At 38.9% G+C, this 21,702-nt stretch overlaps 1 protein-coding gene across 1 annotated transcript; it reads left to right on the top strand.

Moving 5' to 3' along the window:
* Positions 1-5,519: 5,519 nt before the first annotated feature.
* On the top strand, positions 5,520-21,447 carry RIMOC1 (RAB7A interacting MON1-CCZ1 complex subunit 1; the record flags this gene model as incomplete). Its single annotated transcript, XM_084233517.1, has 6 exons — positions 5,520-5,619; positions 8,479-8,585; positions 12,317-12,460; positions 13,537-13,668; positions 14,549-14,663; positions 21,164-21,447. 6 exons carry the CDS (start codon positions 5,520-5,522, stop codon positions 21,445-21,447), a joined length of 882 nt encoding a protein of 293 aa, XP_084089643.1.
* Positions 21,448-21,702: the final 255 nt, after the last annotated feature.

Genomic DNA, 21,702 nt, shown 5'->3' on the forward strand with positions numbered 1-21,702 from the left:
TGTAAGTTACTTGAGCAGTTTTATAATTCACTAGAAAGAACTAAATATTCTTCCAGAATTTTTGCTAATTCTGAAAATATGTACTTTCAGTTTTAAGGTTGTTTCTCTTGGCCTTTAGAAGTGAATTTCCTTGATTGTAGGAAGGAGGAAAGCTGTTGAACATGTTGCATTGTTTTGAAAGGGATAAAAATTTAATGCTGACAATCTAAAGCAAGTATTTTAGGGAGCGATCCCAATTATTTCCTTTTGTTATCTAAAATAAAACATTTTTATTAATAAAGGTAAATTGTTGTGGGTTTAGAGGAATAGTAAGTAGCATCTTTTATTTCCTACCCAATATCAGAATCAATTCAAAGCTAGACACAGATATCAGAAAGATGGAATATTTTTTAAAATTTAGTTTTATGAATATTAAAGTTTATTAGAGCACTTGGCTTTATATCTACTGAATTTAACAGCTTTACCCACCCCTCACAGGTTCAGGAGACTGACATTGGGTCTCCCCCATCCAGGGGGTTGGCAGAGGGCAAATCAGAACACAAGCTATGTTGGCTTTCAATGAGAGGAAGCCTAGTTCCTTCCCCCTAATTCAGCTGACCCACTTCTCCTTGGGGAAGTTGAGAAAGGGACTATAAGGGATCATTCAGGTTAGCATCCTGTGGTGGTTGTAACATTATACCCAAACTGAACTGCTTCAACCGACAGAAAAGTATTCCATCACAGCTCTGGAAGTCTGAGGTCCAAAATCAAAGTGACAGCAAAGTGGTACTCTCTCAGAGACTGGGGATGAGGCTTGGGGAGGGTGGAGAGGGCAGAAGGCACACACTCTTTCCATCAGTGTTGTCTTTTAATACATAGTCTTTTTTTTTTGGGGGGGGGGAACCCTCGCCAGGAAAAAACCTGCGGTAGAGGCTGCAGGCAGCCTCCCAGCCCAGCACTCAACCGCTGCGCCACCAGGGGAGGCCCTCCATCAGTGTTGTCTTAATCAGCTCAGGCTGCTGTAACAAAATCCCACAGACTAGGTAGCTTATAAACCATAGATACGGCTGCAAACTCCAAGATCATAACTCTGCAAGAAGGTGAATGGTCTACTTCATGCTCATAGCCAGCACTTTCTTGCTGTGTATTCACTTGCAAAAGAGGCTGGGGATTTTTTATAGTGCCTCATTTATAACATGACACAGGAATAATTGGTTTCTGTGCATAAATATGTGAAACATTTGGTTACCGTCATTTTATTCTGGGAGGAAAGAAGAGTGGTTATTGACCATTTCTCCCTCAATTAATTGGGTCTCTTTTGTTGTTGCTGGTAGGTAATTAAACGTAAGATGGCTTGAACTGAAAAAAAAAAAATTAAATTGTTGATTGACGTAACTGAAAAAAAAAAAAGAGGCCCAAATAGTCATTAGAACTAGTTTTTTCGAGACCGACCTCACCTGCTGCCTCTCTGCTGGCTCCATTCTCAAACAGGCCGTGCCCCCCGGTTTGGAAAAAAATCTCCCAATACCATCCTCACAATTAGCAACCTATCATTAAAGAAGAACCTTGTCTTCTCTCACAACCAGAACAAATCTAAGTAAGACATGCAAGTAAGTAAATAAGACAAATCTAAGAATGACATATTTTCAAATTTTTATTTATTAAAAAAATTTTGCAATGACATTACATTAGAGCAGAACTTTTCTCCCTGTCTCTTGATTTCCAAACTGAGGCCAATAAAACTAAATTCTTGCTCTCCTTCACCAACCCATTCCTCCAGATTTGTCTGAGTCAGTTAATGTCAATACCATTGATAAGTAGCTTTTCACAAAAACCTACAAGTCACCCTTGATTCCTTTCTTCTCCACCTCTTACATCCAATCCTGGTCATCAAGTCTTATTGATTCTATTCTCATAGTGTATCAGCTTGAATCACTTCTCTCCATTTCTATTGTCCCCATTCTAATATGAAGTATTTTATTTCTCATCTAGAGTACTAGTTTCCCAATTGAATTATCCAGTTCTCTTTCATATTTCTCCCATTTTCTCTTAACAGAGTGAAATTGTTAAAATACAATGTGATTATATCTTGCTTAAAATTACTTCAATAACTTTTTGTTAGAGTTAAGATATTGTCTACAATCTTTAACATATCAAAAGGCCCTGCCCCGTCTAACCTATACCCATGCTATATTGCATTTTTTTAAGTTGAAGCAATAGAAACTGACATTAATTTCAGGGTAAAGATACAGGAGACTATCAAGGAAAGATTGAGTAACCAAGACTTAAGGAGGTGAATAAACCAAATCCTTTTCTAGGAACTGCAACAACAGCTGGTGGATTTGCTGGAGTGCTGACTTAATGTTACTAGTCTTGCCTCTATTCTTACCTCTTTAGTGTTTCAAATTGCCAGTAGAAATAAGCTGATTGGCTTTGTTACTGTGAGATTTTTACCTTCTGGATCTACCTATAAGATCTATCTATCAGATAGATCTATCTATCCACCCTTGCTTCTATCTCTAAAAGCAGGTCTGTTTTGTTCAGTACCATATAATCTGTGCCTGGCATAGAGTAGGTGCTCACCAAATATTGAATTAATGACCACCTAGCTAAATAAATGAGCAGGCCACAGCCAAAAGAAAGGATCAGACATGACTAATAGGGTGTCACTCCAGGGTTTCATGTTCATTTTTGGGTTCTTAGTTAGGGCCACCTCAGAGAAACTCCACACTGGTGTTTAGTCTCTTGCTCCACCTTGGCCTCCTTTCAATTCTCCAAACTGCCAAAGCTGATGTTAAATTTCGTCAATAGAGGGAGTTAGAGAGACATTGTAGCAGATACAAGTTCTTGATTCGGTATCCTTTCTTGGCAGGCTTCTAGAGTTTGGGCATCTTCTCTGGCATCAGGCTCTTGCCACACATGCAACTTCCCTGGCACTGTACTCCTGCTCCTATAGTACATGGCAGTCAGCCGCTCCTCCTGGCACCCTTCTTTGGCAGTTTCATAACATTGCCTGCACTACCTCTCCGTGAACAGCTTTCTCTAGCACTCTAGAGGGCAGATTTCTGGCAAGTTCCAGGGGATGAAGTCCTAAATAAAAAAGCAAGCAAATCTTTCATGAGGTCCTATTATATGTAAGTCACTGGTGGCAAATTAAAAAAAAAAAAAATAGAACCCAATCCCTGATGAGAGAAGGTTGGTGAATTTAAATGAGAAATTAAGGCCCCCACAAAGAATAAAGAAGTAAAAGGTAAGGTACAAAAGAATGGTACATGTTGTAAGTAGTGGTAATTCAAGAGACAAGCAAGAATTTTATTTTTAAAAATTTTATGTTTTTCATAAGCATCCCTAGAAACTCATTTCTTCTTAGCTACCATCTGATAACATTACATATCAGTGATATGGAATAAAATAAATTATTTCAGAGATTTTTTGATAGGTTCATAATAAGTTAGTTATTAAAGCCTAGCACTATATTTTTATTTGTTCTATTTATGTAGGTTTCCTAAAGTAAAAACAACTAATTATAAAATTAGAGGAAAATAATTTGTATTTCTTCTTTTTCTAGGATAGGGGTTCTCTGACTTGAAGCATTTTCTTAAGCTTGCATTGGTGAAGGCTGGCTGTACCTGTTTATGTGTATGGTGAGAGGGTCTTCTAAATATGCTTACTCTGGTATGATCTGGGACAAATAACAGAATCCTGTTCTAGAGTTTCCAGTGCTTAATAGTCACATTCTTTCCAGTTTCATCTGGCAGTGAAGATCTGTATCACATGTCTTCAGATCCTTTCCACCTCTCCCTGAAGACATTCAGAAATGAGTATCAGAGAACAATAATTTCCAGAGTCCGGATGTTTCCTGCTGAAAGTCCATGGTGGTTAATGAATTATTTATTTAAAATGTAAATGTTGAAGTTTGGAATTTTGAGATGTCAAATGTTTACCAGTTTCGTTAGTTGAGGCTACTTTGATTATATAATGCAACTTTCCTAGCCTTTGGCACCTGAGAAGACTAATATATTGACAAAATAACATGGAGCTTTATTCAAGTAATAAACATTTTCTGAGTACTTATTAAAGTGTCAGACACTGTAGGAAGCACTGAGGACACAGATTTAATGTATGATTCCTGCCTCCTATGTTTAGGGTGAATGTAAGGAAGAAAAAACCAGAATTACAAACACCAGTTAGAAGGTCATTATGGCCAATCACTTATAAATCACAACAGCTACTTCCCTATTTTTAGTATTTCCTATTAAATAAAAAACTGCCTTTCCCTATTCAATATGCACTGTGTCAAACTGGAAAGAGAAAAAAAAAGGTAAAGATTTGTTTGAACAAAGGCAAGAAAATCGTCCAGGAATTCAGAAAGTCAGGCTTGTTTCCTTAGCGCTTTCACTCAGCATGTCGCTCAGCTGACAAGCGGACTTTGCAGGCTTTGAGGGAAAGCATTAAAATGTACGACCAAAGACAGTTTTGTAAATGCAGATTTTCGGTACTCTCGGACACGAGAAAGTTAGTGTACTTTATATGCCAGCTAGCCAAGGAGATCAAAAACAAACCCAGCTGCAAAATTAACTTTTAGAAAAGCGACTCTGGGCCTCCCTGGTGGCGCAAGGGGTTAAGCACCGCACTATGAAGCAAGCCACAGCCTCTGCAGCACGAGTTCGATCCCCGGCCAGCCAGGGAGCAACCCACATGGCGCAGCAGATCTCTCCTGCCTCATCCACTGCTCCTCCCAGCAGTGTATGTCAGTTAATCTGCCTGTTCTGTTCCCCACTCTGTCTCTGGTGAGTCCTCTCACCCCCCGCCCCAGCATCTCTGGCCTGTACCCCAGCTCTTGTATGCATAAATAAATAAATCTTTAAAAAAAAACTCTAGCAAAAATTAAAAAAAAAAAAAGAAAGAAAGAAAGAAAAGAAAAGCGACTCCCAACTGCCTGTCCCTAGTGTGGAGCTCTCCACTGAGATGCACAGTAACCTCTCAGAGACTTGGATGTATTTTAAGGGGTCACCAGGCTTTACATTTCCGACAAGAAATTATGATCGTTTTGTCTTAGTCAGCCTTCTCACTACCAGGCCAAAGGCAAAAGTCATCTTTCCAGACTCTTCTGTCTGTTTTAGTAACTGCAGCGGTGCGAGGCAGAGCCTAGGAGAGAGCGCGCCAGAGGGGCCACCTTCCAGCCAATCGCTAACAAGCTCTCTCCCGAGCGTGTGGCCGAGAGAGCTGGCTTCCTATTGGGGCACCTTGGGCATGGACGGGTCCTGATTGGCCTAGAGGAGGGGCGGGAGGGAGGCGTGCCCTGCCGTCACACCCGCCCCTACAGTCTCTGTAGCTCAGGATTATGGGAGGGTGGGGACGTCCGGGATAAGAAAATAAACCCGGACGACCTTGCGTGCCTGGGCGGACGCTCTTCCTGCACTGGGGTCTTCAGCCGCGCGGCGAACGAGCGCCACCGCCCCGCCCCTTCCGCCCTGGAAAATCAGGTGACCGCCCGCCGGTGGGGTCACGTGACCTGGGCGCGCCCGCCCGTGGTGGCCATGGCGGCCGCAGGCTCCAGTGTGGTGAGGAGAGTGGAGGAGCTCGGGGACCTGGCTCAGGCCCACATACAGCAGCTCAGCGAGGCGGCGGGCGAAGACGGTGAGGGAGCCGGGGGCGGGGGCCGAGGGGCGGGCGGGCTGCCGGGACTTCCGAGCGGGCGGCGATCCTCCGCGGCGGGGCCCGCGGGCTGCGGCCTGTTGCGGTGCGGAGCCCGGGCCTGGGCGACCGAGGCGCTGCGCCCCCGCGCCCCCCGCGCCGTGGGCCGGGCCGCCCCCGACGGCGCCGTCGGCAGCGGTATTGACTGAAATGCCTCGAAACAGCATTTTTCTTCCCCGTGAAAACCGCTTACATTCCAGTCAGATCAGTGCCGCTTGGCTTTAACTCGGTCGCGACTGGGTAACAGGGCACAATCTGCACGAAAGTACACATAAAAGTGTAAGTGAAAGGCTAAAACTGAAAGTCCGTAAATAAGTAATGCTTGTTTTGCATGCAGTCAAGAGAACTAGGCGAGTGGAACATCCAAATTTTCATTGTTGCATTGTAAATTTCTGCTTTGTTTTGGATTCTAAACCGTAAATGTTATTCTGCAGAGAGGTTTTGCCTTGGTATCATCTTTAGTTATTACTTTGATGTACATCTCCTCACTTCCACAGGGTCTCTGTCAGTGCTAGAAAACTTGTTTTGGAAATGTTTAAATGTCTTCCTTAGGAAAAATTGACTTAGAGTATTACCTCGAGTTTTGGTTTTAAGTGTCATTCTTTTTCATTATTTCGCAGTTGCCAGTGGGTCCCACATTACAGTATTTTTGCGTTTGCTACAGATAGGTTTTTAAATTCTTGTGGACTGACTCATTGTATCACAGGAAAATAGTAGTGGGACATTTTCCCAGGCGAGTGAATAGTTGATGAGTTTATTAAATAGGGTCTGTGATAAAGTGGCTCTAGCTCCAGTGAGGATTTGCCAGATTATCTTTTCTTAAAACTATGTTCTTCAAAACCCAGAGCCTAACCTGAAGCCAACTTGTGTTCTTGGTTTGTAAATGAATCCCAGGATTCACATGCATTGTTAGTTCTTGTGTGGTGGTAGCTATTACCTGGAAGTGTGGGTAAGTTATCTCTAAATAAGCTATTGACCAATCTGCAGCCTACTATATTTTCATTTGAACTAGCCTAAAGAGATAAAAGAATGTTTTCTATTCACTAATCACTCAACCCAAAAGCCTGCTCATTTTCCCTAATAGTTTTTTAATCCAGTCTAGAATGAGGACTGGAAACAAAAGTAAAGTGATATATAGTCTTGTTTGGGGGCTTTAAAGTTCTGAAAATGTACTAAAATTATAGCAATTCACATTATGAACTATTTTATTAATATTGCTAGCAAGATTTCTTATTTTTTGAAGTTTATTTAAAAGATAGTTGCATGTATTTGAAATGAACTTGGCATTCTTTTCCCACCAACAAAAATAATCATTTAAGTGTGCCCTTTAATGTAGCAACTATGTATTAGGTTATAGAGATTGATGGTTCCTATTGTCTTCAAATTTGATAAGCTACAACCAGATATCATTCCATATAGGAATGCTCTCCTTTTTATTTATGGTCAGTTTTTTTTTTTTCTTTCATTTATTTTCCCATATAAGCACAATATGTTTACTACATAGAAATATTCCCTGGATGGACTTTTTCCAGGGGTCATGTAAGAATCACTTTGTTTTTGCCTTACCATTTATTACTTTGACTGAATGACTTTAGCAAAAATATTGCATTTTATAAACATTTTCTAAAATGTGGGCTATCTCTTACCTACTCCCCCCACCTTCCCCTGCAGTGATTATGTCATCTTTTAAGAAGTATATAAGTGGTTCCATCTTCTATGCACTTTTAGTTGATAATAAAACCTTTTCCCTGGGTTGTGCAGATACTTCTGGAATGATGAGAGATTTGAGAGAAGTAGCTTTCAGTTCAGGTGAATGGTGAACCTTTTAACAATCAGAATTTGATCTAGATACAGGCACACCTCTCCTGGGAAAACTTAAGGTCATCTTATGATTACCAACTGATACAACTTAAGCTGGTGGTGCTTTTACTTCAGTACTGGACAACTTATCTAACTGGGTCAGATCAGATAGGCCTGTACCAAGCGCCACATTTTCTGACTATTTACTAGCTTCAGGAGGGAAGCACAGAAAGACAAACTTGGAGACTCTGGCATCTTGATGGTGAGCGTCTCTAAATCTGACCATATGGAATGATGCAGAAGGGTGGATAGTACTTTGGTATGGACACTTTGTAGGTTAGGGAGAAAAAATCCGTAAGAAAAAGGGATAAAGCATGGAAGCAAAGGGAATATGACAGAAAGAGAAGGTATTAGGGAACAATGTAGTGGGGCAGAAGGGTGAGTTGTTTTTAGAAGGTAGATTAAAAGTATTTATATCTACATTTCAAATAATTGAGGTAATTAGTTTCACTTCTAGGTTTTTAAATGAATAAAATTTGTAGATGGGTTATGTGTTTTACTTGTAGCAGCCATTTATGTACATGAATACTATTGTAATTGTTCAGAGCACTCATTTTTTGTGAGTCAGTTGTGTACTTTTGGAAAAGACATGTATGAAATTGTATTTTCTCAGTGGAAAACCTTTTTATATGTAGATTATCTGTACTGTTCCAGTAAAAATTACTTAAGCACAAGTATTTCAACATCATAAAAGAAGCATTTCAAAACAGATTGCATTTAAGAAATGGCAGTTGAACCTAGAGAGTTTTCACTCTAGCTTTCCAAAATAAATTTCTATGGAAATTTTGCTTAAGTAGGAGACATTATGATACTTTTACAGATCTTACTACTGTGCTGCTTCTCCAGTGCTGTAGCATCATTCCATCTTTTTAGATGAATAACTTTTTAAAAAGTAACATTCTGAAACTATTGATGTAATTGCCATGTTTTTATCTTTTACAGATCATTTTTTAATTCGGGCCTCTGCAGCTTTAGAAAAATTGAAACTCCTATGCGGAGAAGACAAAGAATGTTCAAATCCATCAAATCTTCTAGAACTTTATACACAGGTACCGGCTTTGGACAGGAAGCACAGAGGGATAAACCAAGATGTTATGTAGGCAGATTGCTTATTTAGATGGTTGACTCCAAAGTTTAGGTGTAATGAAATCAGTTTATCTTCTATTTAAGTGTTTAATTTTGTTCAAAAATCTATTGTCAAAGTATTTAGTGTTCAAATTTTGAGGCAGTATGCAAAGAAGTCAGATTTATTAGATGTGTTGACAAAAAAGTCAGGGAAAAATGTCCTACAGATAACACCATTACTTCTCTTTGGAGATAATAAGCCAGATGCTAACATGTTCCATTTCTGAGCTTTTGAAGATTATTGAGTGGCATGGAGGACTCTTTATAAGGTCTTTTACTTTTTTCTCTGAAATTCTTTCCTTAGGAATCTCCTTAGGTTCATTGAGATTTTCTATTCCCACCTCCACTATTTTTTTCTTTTCTTTTGAACTCCAGCCTCTATGTGGACAAGACCTGTTTTCTTGGTTTTCTTTAACATTGTTGAGGCAAAGTTGACACTGAGAAATATGTCATATTGTACCTCACTTTCAGATAGCATTTTATAGTTGAAAGAGTGTTTCATATAACCCTACATGATTGCTAAGGCATAATAAGGATGAAGTGATTATGGAAAGTAACCAGTAAAATGGTTCCTTTCAGTTCTTCCTCTGCCATGGATACCAGCAGCTCTGACTGGAAGGAACAGCAGCTGCCAGGCAGCACAGATTGGAAAAAACTCTTGGCCCCTCACACCCCCACCCCAGGCCTGCAGGCAACCAGCCCACCATTCTCCAAAAGGACAGTCAGCTTGGCTGAGGCAGAGACCAGGAAAGAGCCCAAGAGATCAGTGAGGTTGTCAGCTAAACCTGCCCCTGCAAAAGTGGAAGCCCGAAAAAAGGGGCAGGAAAGGATAAATCTTCAGACAAAAATGTGCATACAAAATGGATAAGAGGAACAAAGGGATAAGCAGGCCAAAGTGTCTAACCAATAACTAAATAAGACTGCAGAGAATAGGAATCTAAAAATAAAAAGCAGGGCCTCCCTGGTGGTGCAGTGGGTTGAGTGCAGCGCTGTGAGGCTGTCCGCAGCCTCTGCAATGCAGGTTCCATTCCTGACCTGCCAGGGAAATTCCCACATGGTGTGGCAGACTTCTTCTGACTCTCCTGCCGTTCCCCTCAGCAGTGTATTTTGTCAGTCTGCCTGTTCTGTTCCCCACTCTATCTCTGGTGAATCCTCCCACCCTCCTGTGCCTCTGGCCTGTACCCCAGCTCTTGTATAAAAATAAATAACTCTTAAAAAAAAATAAAATAAAATAAAAACAAAGAGCAGTGGCATCCAGCCTCCGATGATGCAAGAGGGAAAGAAGCCGAGTCTAATAACATGTACCACATCTTACAGTATTCCCTGTCTCCCTTGTACAATCCAGAGGAATATTTTAATCAAATGCTTTGTAATGCAAGTTTCTGAGTAGCTCTAGAAATATTATCAAGAAGGCGTGAAACCTGTCTCACCATTTTTAAAGTGTAAATGCCTTATTTTTTAAGAGGAGAAATCATTTGCTGGTTGAGGTATTGAATATGGTAGGCTTTGTCCTGGCTATCTCCTTAACTTTCGATAAATGTCAATTTTTGTATATCCCATTGTACAAAGCAACTTGAATGGCTACTTGGAATCACAGTCATGCCTTTAATTTAAATGTTTCAAATTATTTGTATTCCTTTGTTGTTTTTGGTAGAATTGTTTCCTAAAGAAAACCACTCATTGATCTTGGTTATCTGCATCACTCTGTACTCTTTAACAACTGTGGTGCTGGTAGTCTTTCTGTAGTGATGTTTATGTATTGTGAATGACTGAAAATGACTGAAAATTTGTGTGTGCTGGTGTATATACTAAACTGAATTATTAGGACTTAGGATGTAACAACATGTCAGACATTTAAAGATATTGATACTGATATCCAGGTAAGGAAAATTTGCCTCCAAATTTTAAGCTGAAAGTCTTTGGTATAACTTTTTAAAAAATAAAAGAGTCACAATTACATGATTCTTTAGATTTTTGGTACTTATTAAATATGTATGTACAAATTGAAATGTGTATACTGATCCTCAGAACAACCAGAAAGTCTTATGAAAGAAAGTAAATTGTTTCCAGCAGCTCTTACATGCTCAGCACTGTGCTTTGTTAGGAGGTACTTAAAGATGGTTTCTGTTTTCAAAGGTCACGGTTGAATGAGCCTATAACAACTCGCAAACCCCACATAGCTCTTTTGCCTGTTTTTTTTTTTCCCCACAAGACTCCCTATTTTTGGATTTTCACATGGAAAGGTTATAACTATTTTAACTTATTTTCAAGAATATGGCAAAGGACCTAGAAATAGAGATTTAAATGCCCCAGACTTTGGACCCTACTTATGGTTTTGAATCAAAAGGTCCACTTCTGAAGGGTAATGATCTCCCCTTCCTGATATAGGCCTTTCACACACTTAATACTTAAGTAGCCCTGGCTCTGTGTCAGGTAATGTTCTAATTGCTTCATGTGTCTTTAACTCAAAGCAAGGGGCTTTAAAAGGCATTTAAGTCCAATTTCTTTTTACCAATTAAGAAATTGAGACCCAAAAAGGTAAAATTGACTTGTCTTTGGTTAGTGAAGTGATTAGTGGTAGAACTGATAATAGATCCCAGTTTCCTTAGTTTTAATCCAATAGAATGAAAAAAAAGATTGGATAGTTTTATGGTACCTGAGCAGAACATCTTGACTATAGGAATGCTGGGGATTTAGTGTTTGAATTGCTTAACGTTGATGATATGTTGCCTTTGTTGTCTGGCAGGGTACATAAACCCCAAGTGTTGAATCTGCATCTGGGAAAACAAACCTTTCTAAAATTCAATATACAAAACTAGAGCTGTTGCGACAGAAACTTGCTGCTTTGCGGCAGGAATGTGATGAGGAACATTCCACATCACAATCGTGGAGCAGGTTTGCAAGGCAAGACTCTGCTACTTGTGCACAAGTTCTAGTGCCATTTATTGAAATCACACAGGCTAGTAAAAGCTGATTGCGACAGTGGTATGAGGAATAAAGTCTGGAGGGTGGGATAGGAATAGGGGATAAAGTTTTATGAGGCATAGGGAAGGGGACATCGTGACCATACGTCAAGAGCCATTTGCGTCAGCAAAGTATTTGATGTTATCATAGGCAGAGTTATCCTGAGACCACCATGGAGATAGTCACATAATTGGGTCAACAGAGGCGTGCCCGGGCCTGCCTGGTGATATGAGCTACACTCTATAGGTGGTCAAGGAATTCTCTGCTGTGATTTGTAGATAGCAAATAGGTCACAGTTGCCCATGAGTGGCCAGCTAGTAGGCAGTTCATAGGAACCCACACTTAACCTCATACAACAAAGTTGCAGAAAATGTACAGAGTATATGTAAATAGCAAAGAATATAATAATTATACTTCTAACATTTGTATAGGATTAGTTTACCATAATTAAAATTTTTTTTGAGGGAAGCAAGATTACCCTTAATTCAGTATTTTAGTAAAATATCTGAAATTTCTAAGAAATCTCTCTCGGATTTCATTTACAATTAGCTGTTTTGCCTACATTATGAACTTAAATGTTGTGCTAGAAGATTTAAATGTCTAATAAAGCATCTGTATGCATAAAGGTAAATTGTAAACATTCATTCAAATTTAAAACATTTATTGATATTTGTTTTCTCATTTACTTTAGGCTATTTTGGACATGACGTATTTTGAGGAGAATAATCTAGTAGATGAAGATTTTCCTGAGGACTCTTCACAGAAAGTAAAAGAACTGATTGATTTTCTTTCAGAACCAGAAATACTAGTTAAAGAAAACAATTTGCATCCAAAAGTAAGGTTTGGACTAAACTTTTACTGCTAATTCTTGCTTTATTGGTTGTTAAAATATGCACTTTTTCTTCTTGAATGTATCTTTGCTTTTAAATTAAGACTGAAGAAGGGAGATAGGAGAGTTTTTAGTTCAGTGCCACAAATAAAATATCACATTGTACTGACCATGTTTCAGAATATTTGCATGATGGAATTGTATAATATTAGTAATTACATTTTACAACCACAGGTAGTTGTTATTTCTGCTCCATTCACATTTACAGATGTTGTGTTTTCTTGAATGTCCCTAGAAATCTAATTCCCACATCTTGTGCATTTCATAGTCCTCCTCCCTGGACATTGGGCCTTTCTCATCATCAGTCACCTCTTTCCTCTGAGACCCGCACGGTCTTCATTCCTGAGAAGCCCTGCTCTTCCCAAGTATCAGTTCTCGCTCCTGTTCTAGAAAGATTGGCACTCCCCAAGGATATCACCTTGGTCCTCTGATGGTCTCTGTCTATCTTTGCCTTTTCACATGCTTTTTACTGCATCCTCTATTTAGATGACTCTAAGATATTTATCTCGATCCCTGGCTTTCTTTCAGGCAAACAATTTTTCGTCTTTAACTCCCTGTTGACTATATCTATTTGGATATCTTTTCTGCTCTGTGTTTATGAGAGAGTGGATACTGTGGAAACAATCCTAACTTTTAAATGATGCAATGTAGTAAAAGTTTGATATATTAAAATTGTTTTGGTATATATCTTTCATTATTTTATTCTAGCAATTGTAGAAATAAGTATAAGTTTGTTTCAAATAACACATTTCTGAAAGGTTATGAAATACTTATATATTAGGAAAATTGACCACTAAAAATATTTAAACATTATTTTCTAAAAAATGTAAATTGGAGTAGTTATTTTAATTTTCATGTAGCGGTAGATTTCTATAGTTCTGATTGATTCAAAGTAAAGCATTCCTGTATAAGTAGGTTACATTTTGTGAAATGAGAGTATTTTTAATTGCTTGATATTTTGAAATTTAATTTTGATTTTTACAGACCTCTCTTGTCTTAGTTATGTCTTTGTTGTATTTCAGCACGGCGATTTACTTGGCGATGAACTCCTGGAATGTCTCTCTTGGAGACGAGGAGCCCTACTCTATATGTATTGTCATTCTCTGACTAAAAGGAAAGAGTGGCTCACGAAAAAATCTTGCTTGCTTAAAAAGGTAAAAGGTATTCCCCATACATTTTTGATTGTTGATATCTATGGTTTTCAGGAAGCTGTTTTCGGTATAATATTAAGAGTAGTAGAATCAAAGGGGGGAGTCATTCCAGGTCTTTGACATATTGGCTTTATAATCTTAAAAAAATTGGAATTACTATGAAAACTAAATAGTGTGAAAGATCTTTGTAAACTGGGAAATCCTGTGTGCTTTTTCTTTATGTTCTGGGTTTTTATTTTTTAAAATATAAGATAGAGAATTTATTAAGTGTGTCTTTTGACCTGAGGAAAACAAACTTGGTTGTGAATCTCTTTACTACTAAAGAGAACTCTGATAACTCTATTCCTAGGAAACCGTAGCTCTCTGATTCATCTTCACTCTTTTGACCAAATCAATAAATCCAAAGACCCAGTCTTAGTATTGTGTCACTAAAGTTTCCGACTTGGGCTGATTGTACTTTATGGATTATGTGGCCTGGAAATGAGGCTGTTAAACTTTTCAGATATAAAAGTCTGACCATAGTATTTCTAAGTAATAATAAGTAGATACATATTTTTAATAAATTATTGTTGAACATATTTTTATTATCTTTATCCTTTTCTTCCTCTGATAACATCTTTGATAAGTATATTATGGAATTATGTATTTTGGGTTAATGATTTCTTTTTGTTTTTTCATACTTTTTACTAATTGCAGCTTTTGAAAGTTATAAAAATTTTGGGGTGGAGGGTCTTAATAACATTGAAATGTAATATCTGCAAGCTAAAACTATGTAACAGCTACTTTTCTCTTAGCTAAAGAGTGGGAGATAAAAATTAACATTTAAAGTTACTGCAGGTCAACATATATACTTTCAATTCTTTGGCTTTGACTTTTCATTTAGTACCTTGTTGATGGAATCAGTTACTTGCTACAGATGCTAAATTTTCGGTGTCCTATCCAGTTAAATGAAGGAGTTTCTTTTCAAGACCTAGACACAGCTAAATTATTAAGTGAAGGTAATGTGATCTCTTTTTGAAGTTTTCTAACTGTTGTATGAAGATTTTTTAAGATTTTAAGATTATTAGATTTCATTCTGACTCAAATAAATTTTCAATTACATTATGATCAAGTTATGAAAGCACTTTCAAAGAATGAAAAAAAATTTCATCAATATCTGTTTAGTAATCTGTTTAGTAATTTTGGGAGAGTTGTGTATTATATTGCTTTTACTAATTCTCTATATCCACATAACCCTAATTTGGGATTAGTTTTGGCTCCTTGTAATAGAGACTGGAAATAGCTCTTAAACAAGGTAGAAATTTATGGCTTTTTCACATAGAAAAAGGTTCAGAACTGGTTATGGTGGCTTGATGGTGTCATCAGGTTCCTATTGTTTGCCTCCATTTTCTTTAGAACGACAGTCCTTCAGCTTCAGCAGGAGGCTTGTGTATTGTAGACAGCTCGACCCAGACTTGCACAGCAGTGTCCCTCTTGTGGAGACTGCTTTCATTCTTAGTGTCCCAAGATGCTGCTGGAGCCCCTTCCACCCTCACTTATGTTTCGGCTATAGGAATGGCAAAGTGATGTTTCTTTTGGCCAAGTCTACTCCTTTAGGGCCACCATTGCAGAAGTTTCTTACAACACTTCCACTTACATTGTACTGCCAAAATTTACTCATATGGCTTCAATAGCTACAAGGGAACATAGGAAGTATAGTCCTTTACCTGATACATTGCCATCCCAAATACAATTATGTCTCTTTACTAGGAAAGAAGGGAAGCTTCTGCCATAAAAATCTATGCACTTGAAATTGCTAGGAGCTAAGAAAGGAGTCACTTGGGTTTTAGACCAACTTGGGAGGGAAGAGCCACTTATTTTTACTACCTTTTTATAGATGGAAGAATGAAGGTCCCCATAAGCCACATGGACCTGTTTAAGGTCATGTACATGACCAGTGATAGAGCATATGTATAAACTGTCTTTTATACTTCATTTGAAATTTTGAGGGGGAAAAAATCAAATATGGGGAAGCAGAAAAAACTTCTTAGGGAAAATGAGTATATTTTAATTCTTTCTTAGCTTCTCTAGGCTAAATAGAAAAAACAACATGATTTAAGTGTCATTAACATAGAGCAGTTATATCTTTAACTTACAGTTAACTATAAGTTAACTCAATTAACTTACAGTTAATTGAGGTAAATAACTTTCCCTAAAAACTTATTTTAAGTACAAGCTCTTCTTCAGTAGGCATGATATTTTGACAAACATGGGGTATTTTGATTTATTTATGGGAGGATTTATTACAGATAACTGGTGAACTGATTAGCTGCATTGAAAATGGCCTAAAATCTTCTCACCCACCCACATGGATTGATTTCAAAGAAAAAGCAGAGATGGGCACTAAAATCTATTTAGAACAAAAGAAAGTGGCACACAAAACTGATTTCCCTTTTTCTTCCATTTCTAGTAAAAGAAAAGATACTCTCATGGCCTAGAACTTTTCCTTCAGGATGCTTAAAATAGTGGTATCTTCTCTTAGATCGTAAACTGATTGCACTGTCCCCAAGTTTCCATTTCTTCTTCCACAGGGGAATCATAAGAGATAGATACAGTCTCTTTTTCCTAGGAAAGTATTGGCTCCATAACCGATTATGCCCTATTACCAGTTCTGTTTTCCTATTGGCTTCTTGCTTTAGCAGTTTCCTTCTCCCCTAATTACCTCTTTTGAGGTGGTTGAATTAGAAGCCAGGAAACCTAATTTTCAGAGGCTAAATTATTCATAAGACCCTGTCAGAAATGCTCTAATTGTTTCTTATTTTTTCATTAATAAATATAAAACATAATTATGCATAATCCATAATACTCATTAGGAAAAAAATTCTGTGACTCATCAAAATATTTTTGTTGCCATACCTTAATGATACATTACTTATCTATGGAAAAAATTCAAAAGTGCATACTTAGTATGATTTTTATTTCTTTTTCCAAGGAAAGATAATCATTTTATCTTTTGACCATTATACCTGGGTGTCATTAAATTTTCAGCTTTAAGAAATTGCTAATATATTCAGGTAATATATTCAGTTAACCTCTTCTTCCTCTCTGAGCCTCATTCCTCTGTGGGCACTGGTCACAATAGCTGTATCAGAAAAGCCTTGGAGGCAAATGGGTTAAATCAAAGTACTCTGCAGCTTAGCACACATTGATTCCCTCCCCCCCCCTTTTTTTTAAACATTTATTTATTTATTTATACAAGCACTGGGTACAGTCAGAAGCGCGGGAGGGTGAGAGAATTCACCAGAGCCAGAGCGGGGAGCAGAGCAGGCAGAAGGACTGAAGTACACTGCTGAGGGGAGCAGCAGGCGGCAGGAGAGGTCTGCACGCCATGTGGGACCCTCCTCTGGTGGCCGGGGAGCAGCCGGGGATCGAACCGGTGCTGCAGAGGCTGTGGGCAGCTTCGCAACCCAGCGCTCAACCGCTGCGCCACCGGCCCTCCCCCTTTTTTTTTAAGATTTATTTTATTTATACAAGAGCTGGGGTACAGACCAGATGCCTGGGAGGGTGAGAGGATTTCACCAGAGACAGAGCGGGGAACAGAACAGGCAGACTGACGAAATACACTGCTGAGGGGAGCAGCGGGCGAGAAAGGAAAGGTCTGCTGCTCCATGTAGGTGTCTCCCTGGCGGTCAGGGATCTAACTTGTGCTGCAGAGGCTGTGGACAGCTTCACAGCACTGCGCTCAACCGCCTTCGCCACCAGGGAGGTCCTGATTCCCTTTTGATATCACTTTCCTTTCCCCTTCCCCTTCCCAGGAGCCCTTTTGCCCCAGAACCTGGATCTCAGATCCCAAAAGGAGTAGCTCTGAGTTGGCATCACTAATTGCCTGGTGAGCTTATTAAAAATAGAGGTTTCTGTGTTGTGTATAACCTGCAGGTTCTGATTCATTATGTGAGTCCAGGAATCTAATTTTAATAGTTCCTGTAATTATGGTGCAACCAGATTTAGATATCACTGCTCTTAGGGGATGTCAGTCTGGCCAGTTATTTTCTGTGAAAGTCATTTTTCTTTTCATGGGTCATTCTCACTCTCCCTCCCTGAACCACCCACTGTCATATCTGTGTGACCCAAGGACATGCATATTGGAAAATGAAGTGTTTTATTGAAAACTATGCTGAACCTTGGGAGATAAAATAAAAAGGAAAATTAGTAACAGCAAAGAGACTATAGCTACAGAGTAATGGAGACCTTGGGGGAATAGAGAGGGAGAAAGTGCCTAATGTCTTCTTTGCTTATCTCTCCCTTTGAATTTTTTTTTTAAAGATTGATTTATTTATGCATACAAGAGATGGGTGCAGGCCAGAGGTGTGGGAATGCAGGTAAGGGTGAGAGGATTCAACAGAGACAGAGTGAGGAGCAGAACAGGCAGATCTACTGAAATACACTGCTGAGGGGAGCAGCAGGTGAGACAGGAAAGGTCTGCTGCACCATGTGGGTCACCTCCCTGGCCAGGGATTGAACTCCTGCCGCAATGGCTACAGGTAGCTTCATAGTGCTGCAACTTAAATCCTTGCACCACCAGGGAGGCCCCTCCCTTTGCTATTTTTCACACAGTTTACCTTAACTTAGTTGGCCAGCATCATTATTGCTCAAGGTACTAGAACTTGTTAAGAATGCTATTCATAATCTCAAGCCCATACCTGATCTGAAACTCTGGTTTTGGCAATCAGCATTTTGGGATGTTGTTTAGGCTAACGTTTGGAAACCACTCTATAGCAGTAGCCATTCATTCTCTCCCTGGTAATACCTTCTCACAATGTGTCTGTGTACGTTTTTCAGCAGTCACTCATTAATGTCAAGAATGCAGCTAACTTAGAAGTGGGCTTAAATTGGATCCTAGATTTTCCCTTAGGCAAACACTTCTCATCTTTCCCAAGTGACTTCATTCTGTGTTCTCCTCTAGCCTCTTTCAAAGTTACATCCATTTTTGCTTCTGTCTCCTTATTCCCCTCCACCAGCCTTTTTAGGATAACCAGGCTGGGCCACAAAATAAAAAATGCATTCAATGAAATGCAGTATCTAATACAAAATATAAATCTGAATAGCATACAATGGTGTATTCTGCTTTTTCTCTGAAGTATATGATCGTTTAACTATGAAAGAATAAAGTAAAATGACCACATGTAATACGTGCTGTTCTTATTAAGTGAAAAGTCATTTTGTACATAGAAAACATAATTGATATGGTGTGGCCTATCACTTTTTCATGAATGCAGGCCTGATATTGTGCTCTTAAAAGTAGAAATCAGAATAGGCTTTTATTATTTTTTTTAAATTTATCTATTTATTTATCTATTTATTTATTTATACAAGCACTGGGTACAGTCAGAAGCACGGGAAGGTGAGAGAATTCACCAGAGTCAGAGCAGGGAGCAGAGCAGGCAGAGGGACCGAAGTACACTGCTGAGGGGAGCAGCGGGCGGCAGGAGAGGTCTGCATGCCATGTGGGACCCTCCTCCGGTGGCCTGGGAGCAGCCGGGGATCGAACCGGCGCTGCAGAGGCTGCGGGCATCTTCGCAACCCAGCGCTCAACCGCTGCGCCACTGGGGAGGCCCTAGAATAGGCTTTTAAAGCTGAATTTTTCTTCTACTTTTATTTTATTTTTTTAATTTTTTTTTTTTAAATAGAGGCATGCTTATTTATTTATTTGTTTGTTTGTTTGTTTTTTGTTTATACATGCACTGGGTACAGTCAGAAGCACGGGAGGGTGAGAGAATTCACCAGAGCCAGAGCGGGGAGCAGAGCAGGCAGAAGGACCGAAGTACACTGCTGAGGGGAGCAGCGGGCGGCAGGAGAGGTCTGCACGCCATGTGGGACCCTCCTCCGGTGGCCGGGGAGCAGCTGGGGGATCGAACCGGCGCCGCAGACGCTGCGGGCAGCTTCGCAACCCAGCGCTCAACCGCTGCGCCACCGGGGAGGCCCTCTTCTACTTTTAGATCTCAAATACCATTATAGTTATTTCTGATAAACATAACAGGTGAACACCTGAAATTATGAGGCTCGTTTGTTTGTATTTTTGGGGTTTAAGAAGTTAAATAGTCATATGTTATAATAATAGCTCTTTATGGTTTCTAAAACTTTTATTCATATATTCCTTAAGTAAACGCCATAAAATAAGTAGGGCTCTGAGTCCTCATTTTTCAGATTAAAAAACAGAGACTCAAAGAACTTTGGTGAGATGTCCAAAATCACAAAGTCTGTAGTTCATGCCTAGATCTTTTCAACTCTTTTGTATACCGATTACATAGATGCCTATCCGAAATAAGAATGCTTACAACTTTACAAAAAATGTAGTTTTTAAATATAGTGGTTTTTTTCTTACATTGTAGTTAATTTTTAGACAATATATGATTTTTCCTCTCCAGTGTGGTCATCATACTTCTCCCACCACTATCTTGAATGTATTACAAGCTTTTAGTCTCAGAATTTGTCCTTTTATTTTTTTATTTATTTTTTTTTTTAGAATTAGCTTTTTTTTTTTAATATTTATTTATTTATACATGCACTGGGTACAGTCAGAAGCACGGGAGGGTGAGAGAATTCACCAGAGCCAGAGCGGGGAGCAGAGCAGGCAGAAGGACCGAAGTACACTGCTGAGGGGAGCAGCGGGCGGCAGGAGAGGTCTGCGCGCCATGTGGGACCCTCCTCTGGTGGCCGGGGAGCAGCCGGGGATCGAACCGGCGCTGCAGAGGCTGCGGGCAGCTTCGCAACCCAGCGCTCAACCGCTGCGCCACTGGGGAGGCCCTGTCCTTTTATTTCTTTCAATTGCAATTTTAAAATTGGAAGAGAGGAAACAGGGTTAGGGAAGAGCTGACTCCTTTGCCACAGGTCATTGTGCTCTTCCTTCCATAATTGCAAGTTTTGATGAAAATTCTACAGTGTATTCTTTTTTTCCTGGAAACATAAAACATCTCACCTATAATCTAATATCTTTGATAATTTAGAATTAAATGTTTTTTTAGGGTCATGATTACATATGAAAATTTCTGTAGACTCTTGTAGAAATTTAGGAAGTATAGGATGCTTGACTAGAACTATATCATTGATTCTAGAGCATACCCTGAAATAAAAGTTGTGTTCATTGAGGGAGTTTCTGAGTACTCTGAAATAATAAGCAGAATTTGGGGTGTATGTTATAGAAGAGGTTTTATGATTAGATTCTCAAATAAGTCCTAAAGAGAATAATATAAAGTTAAGAACTATTCTTAAAAAAAAAAAAAAAAAAACACTGGCAATACTGGTTTTTTTTGGAGGGGCAGTAGGCCTCTTCCAGGTAAAATAAACAGAGAGCTGCCAATTAAATGAGGGTTGCATTAGTGATAATTTGACTATTCTATTTGTAGGTGTTAAATAAGGGAAAATGTTTAATGACATAAATGAATTAATTAGCATTATAATAACCAGTCATTCTTTTTAAGTTTTTAAATTCTAACCTTTCAACCTAAAATAACTTTCCCAGGAATATTTAGTGACATCCATTTGCTGGCTATGATGTACAGTGGAGAAATGTGTTACTGGGGATTGAAGCATTGTGCAGATCAACAATCAGAAAATCATGAAGTGGATACCTGTGTTTCTGGAGCAAGTGGCATTACACACAAAGAACCCTTGGATTTCCGAGAAGTAGGAGAAAAAATTTTGAAAAAGTATGTATCTGTGTGTGAAGGACCCCTGAAAGAACAAGAGTGGAATACAACAAATGCAAAACAAATTTTAAACTTCTTTCAGCATCGCACTAACTAGTAATTTCATCTAGTCTTTTTCAAACAGGATAAGCCAAAACACTATAGAATGGAAAAGTTCCAGAAAAGAAGACATACTGATGCTAAATTTGAGAACCTTACACTACGTAAAGATATTCAGCAGTTACCCTTTTTAAAATGCCATTATCATCTCTAATTATATATTCTTAAACCTATGAAGAAACTATTCTTTAATTTCTAAAATAGCATGTATATTCTAACTCAGCCTGAACTACAGATAGCCTGAAATTAATAA

The sequence above is a fragment of the Talpa europaea genome (assembly GCF_964194135.1).
Source record: "Talpa europaea genome assembly, chromosome: 5".
NCBI classification, from domain to species: domain Eukaryota; kingdom Metazoa; phylum Chordata; class Mammalia; order Eulipotyphla; family Talpidae; genus Talpa; species Talpa europaea.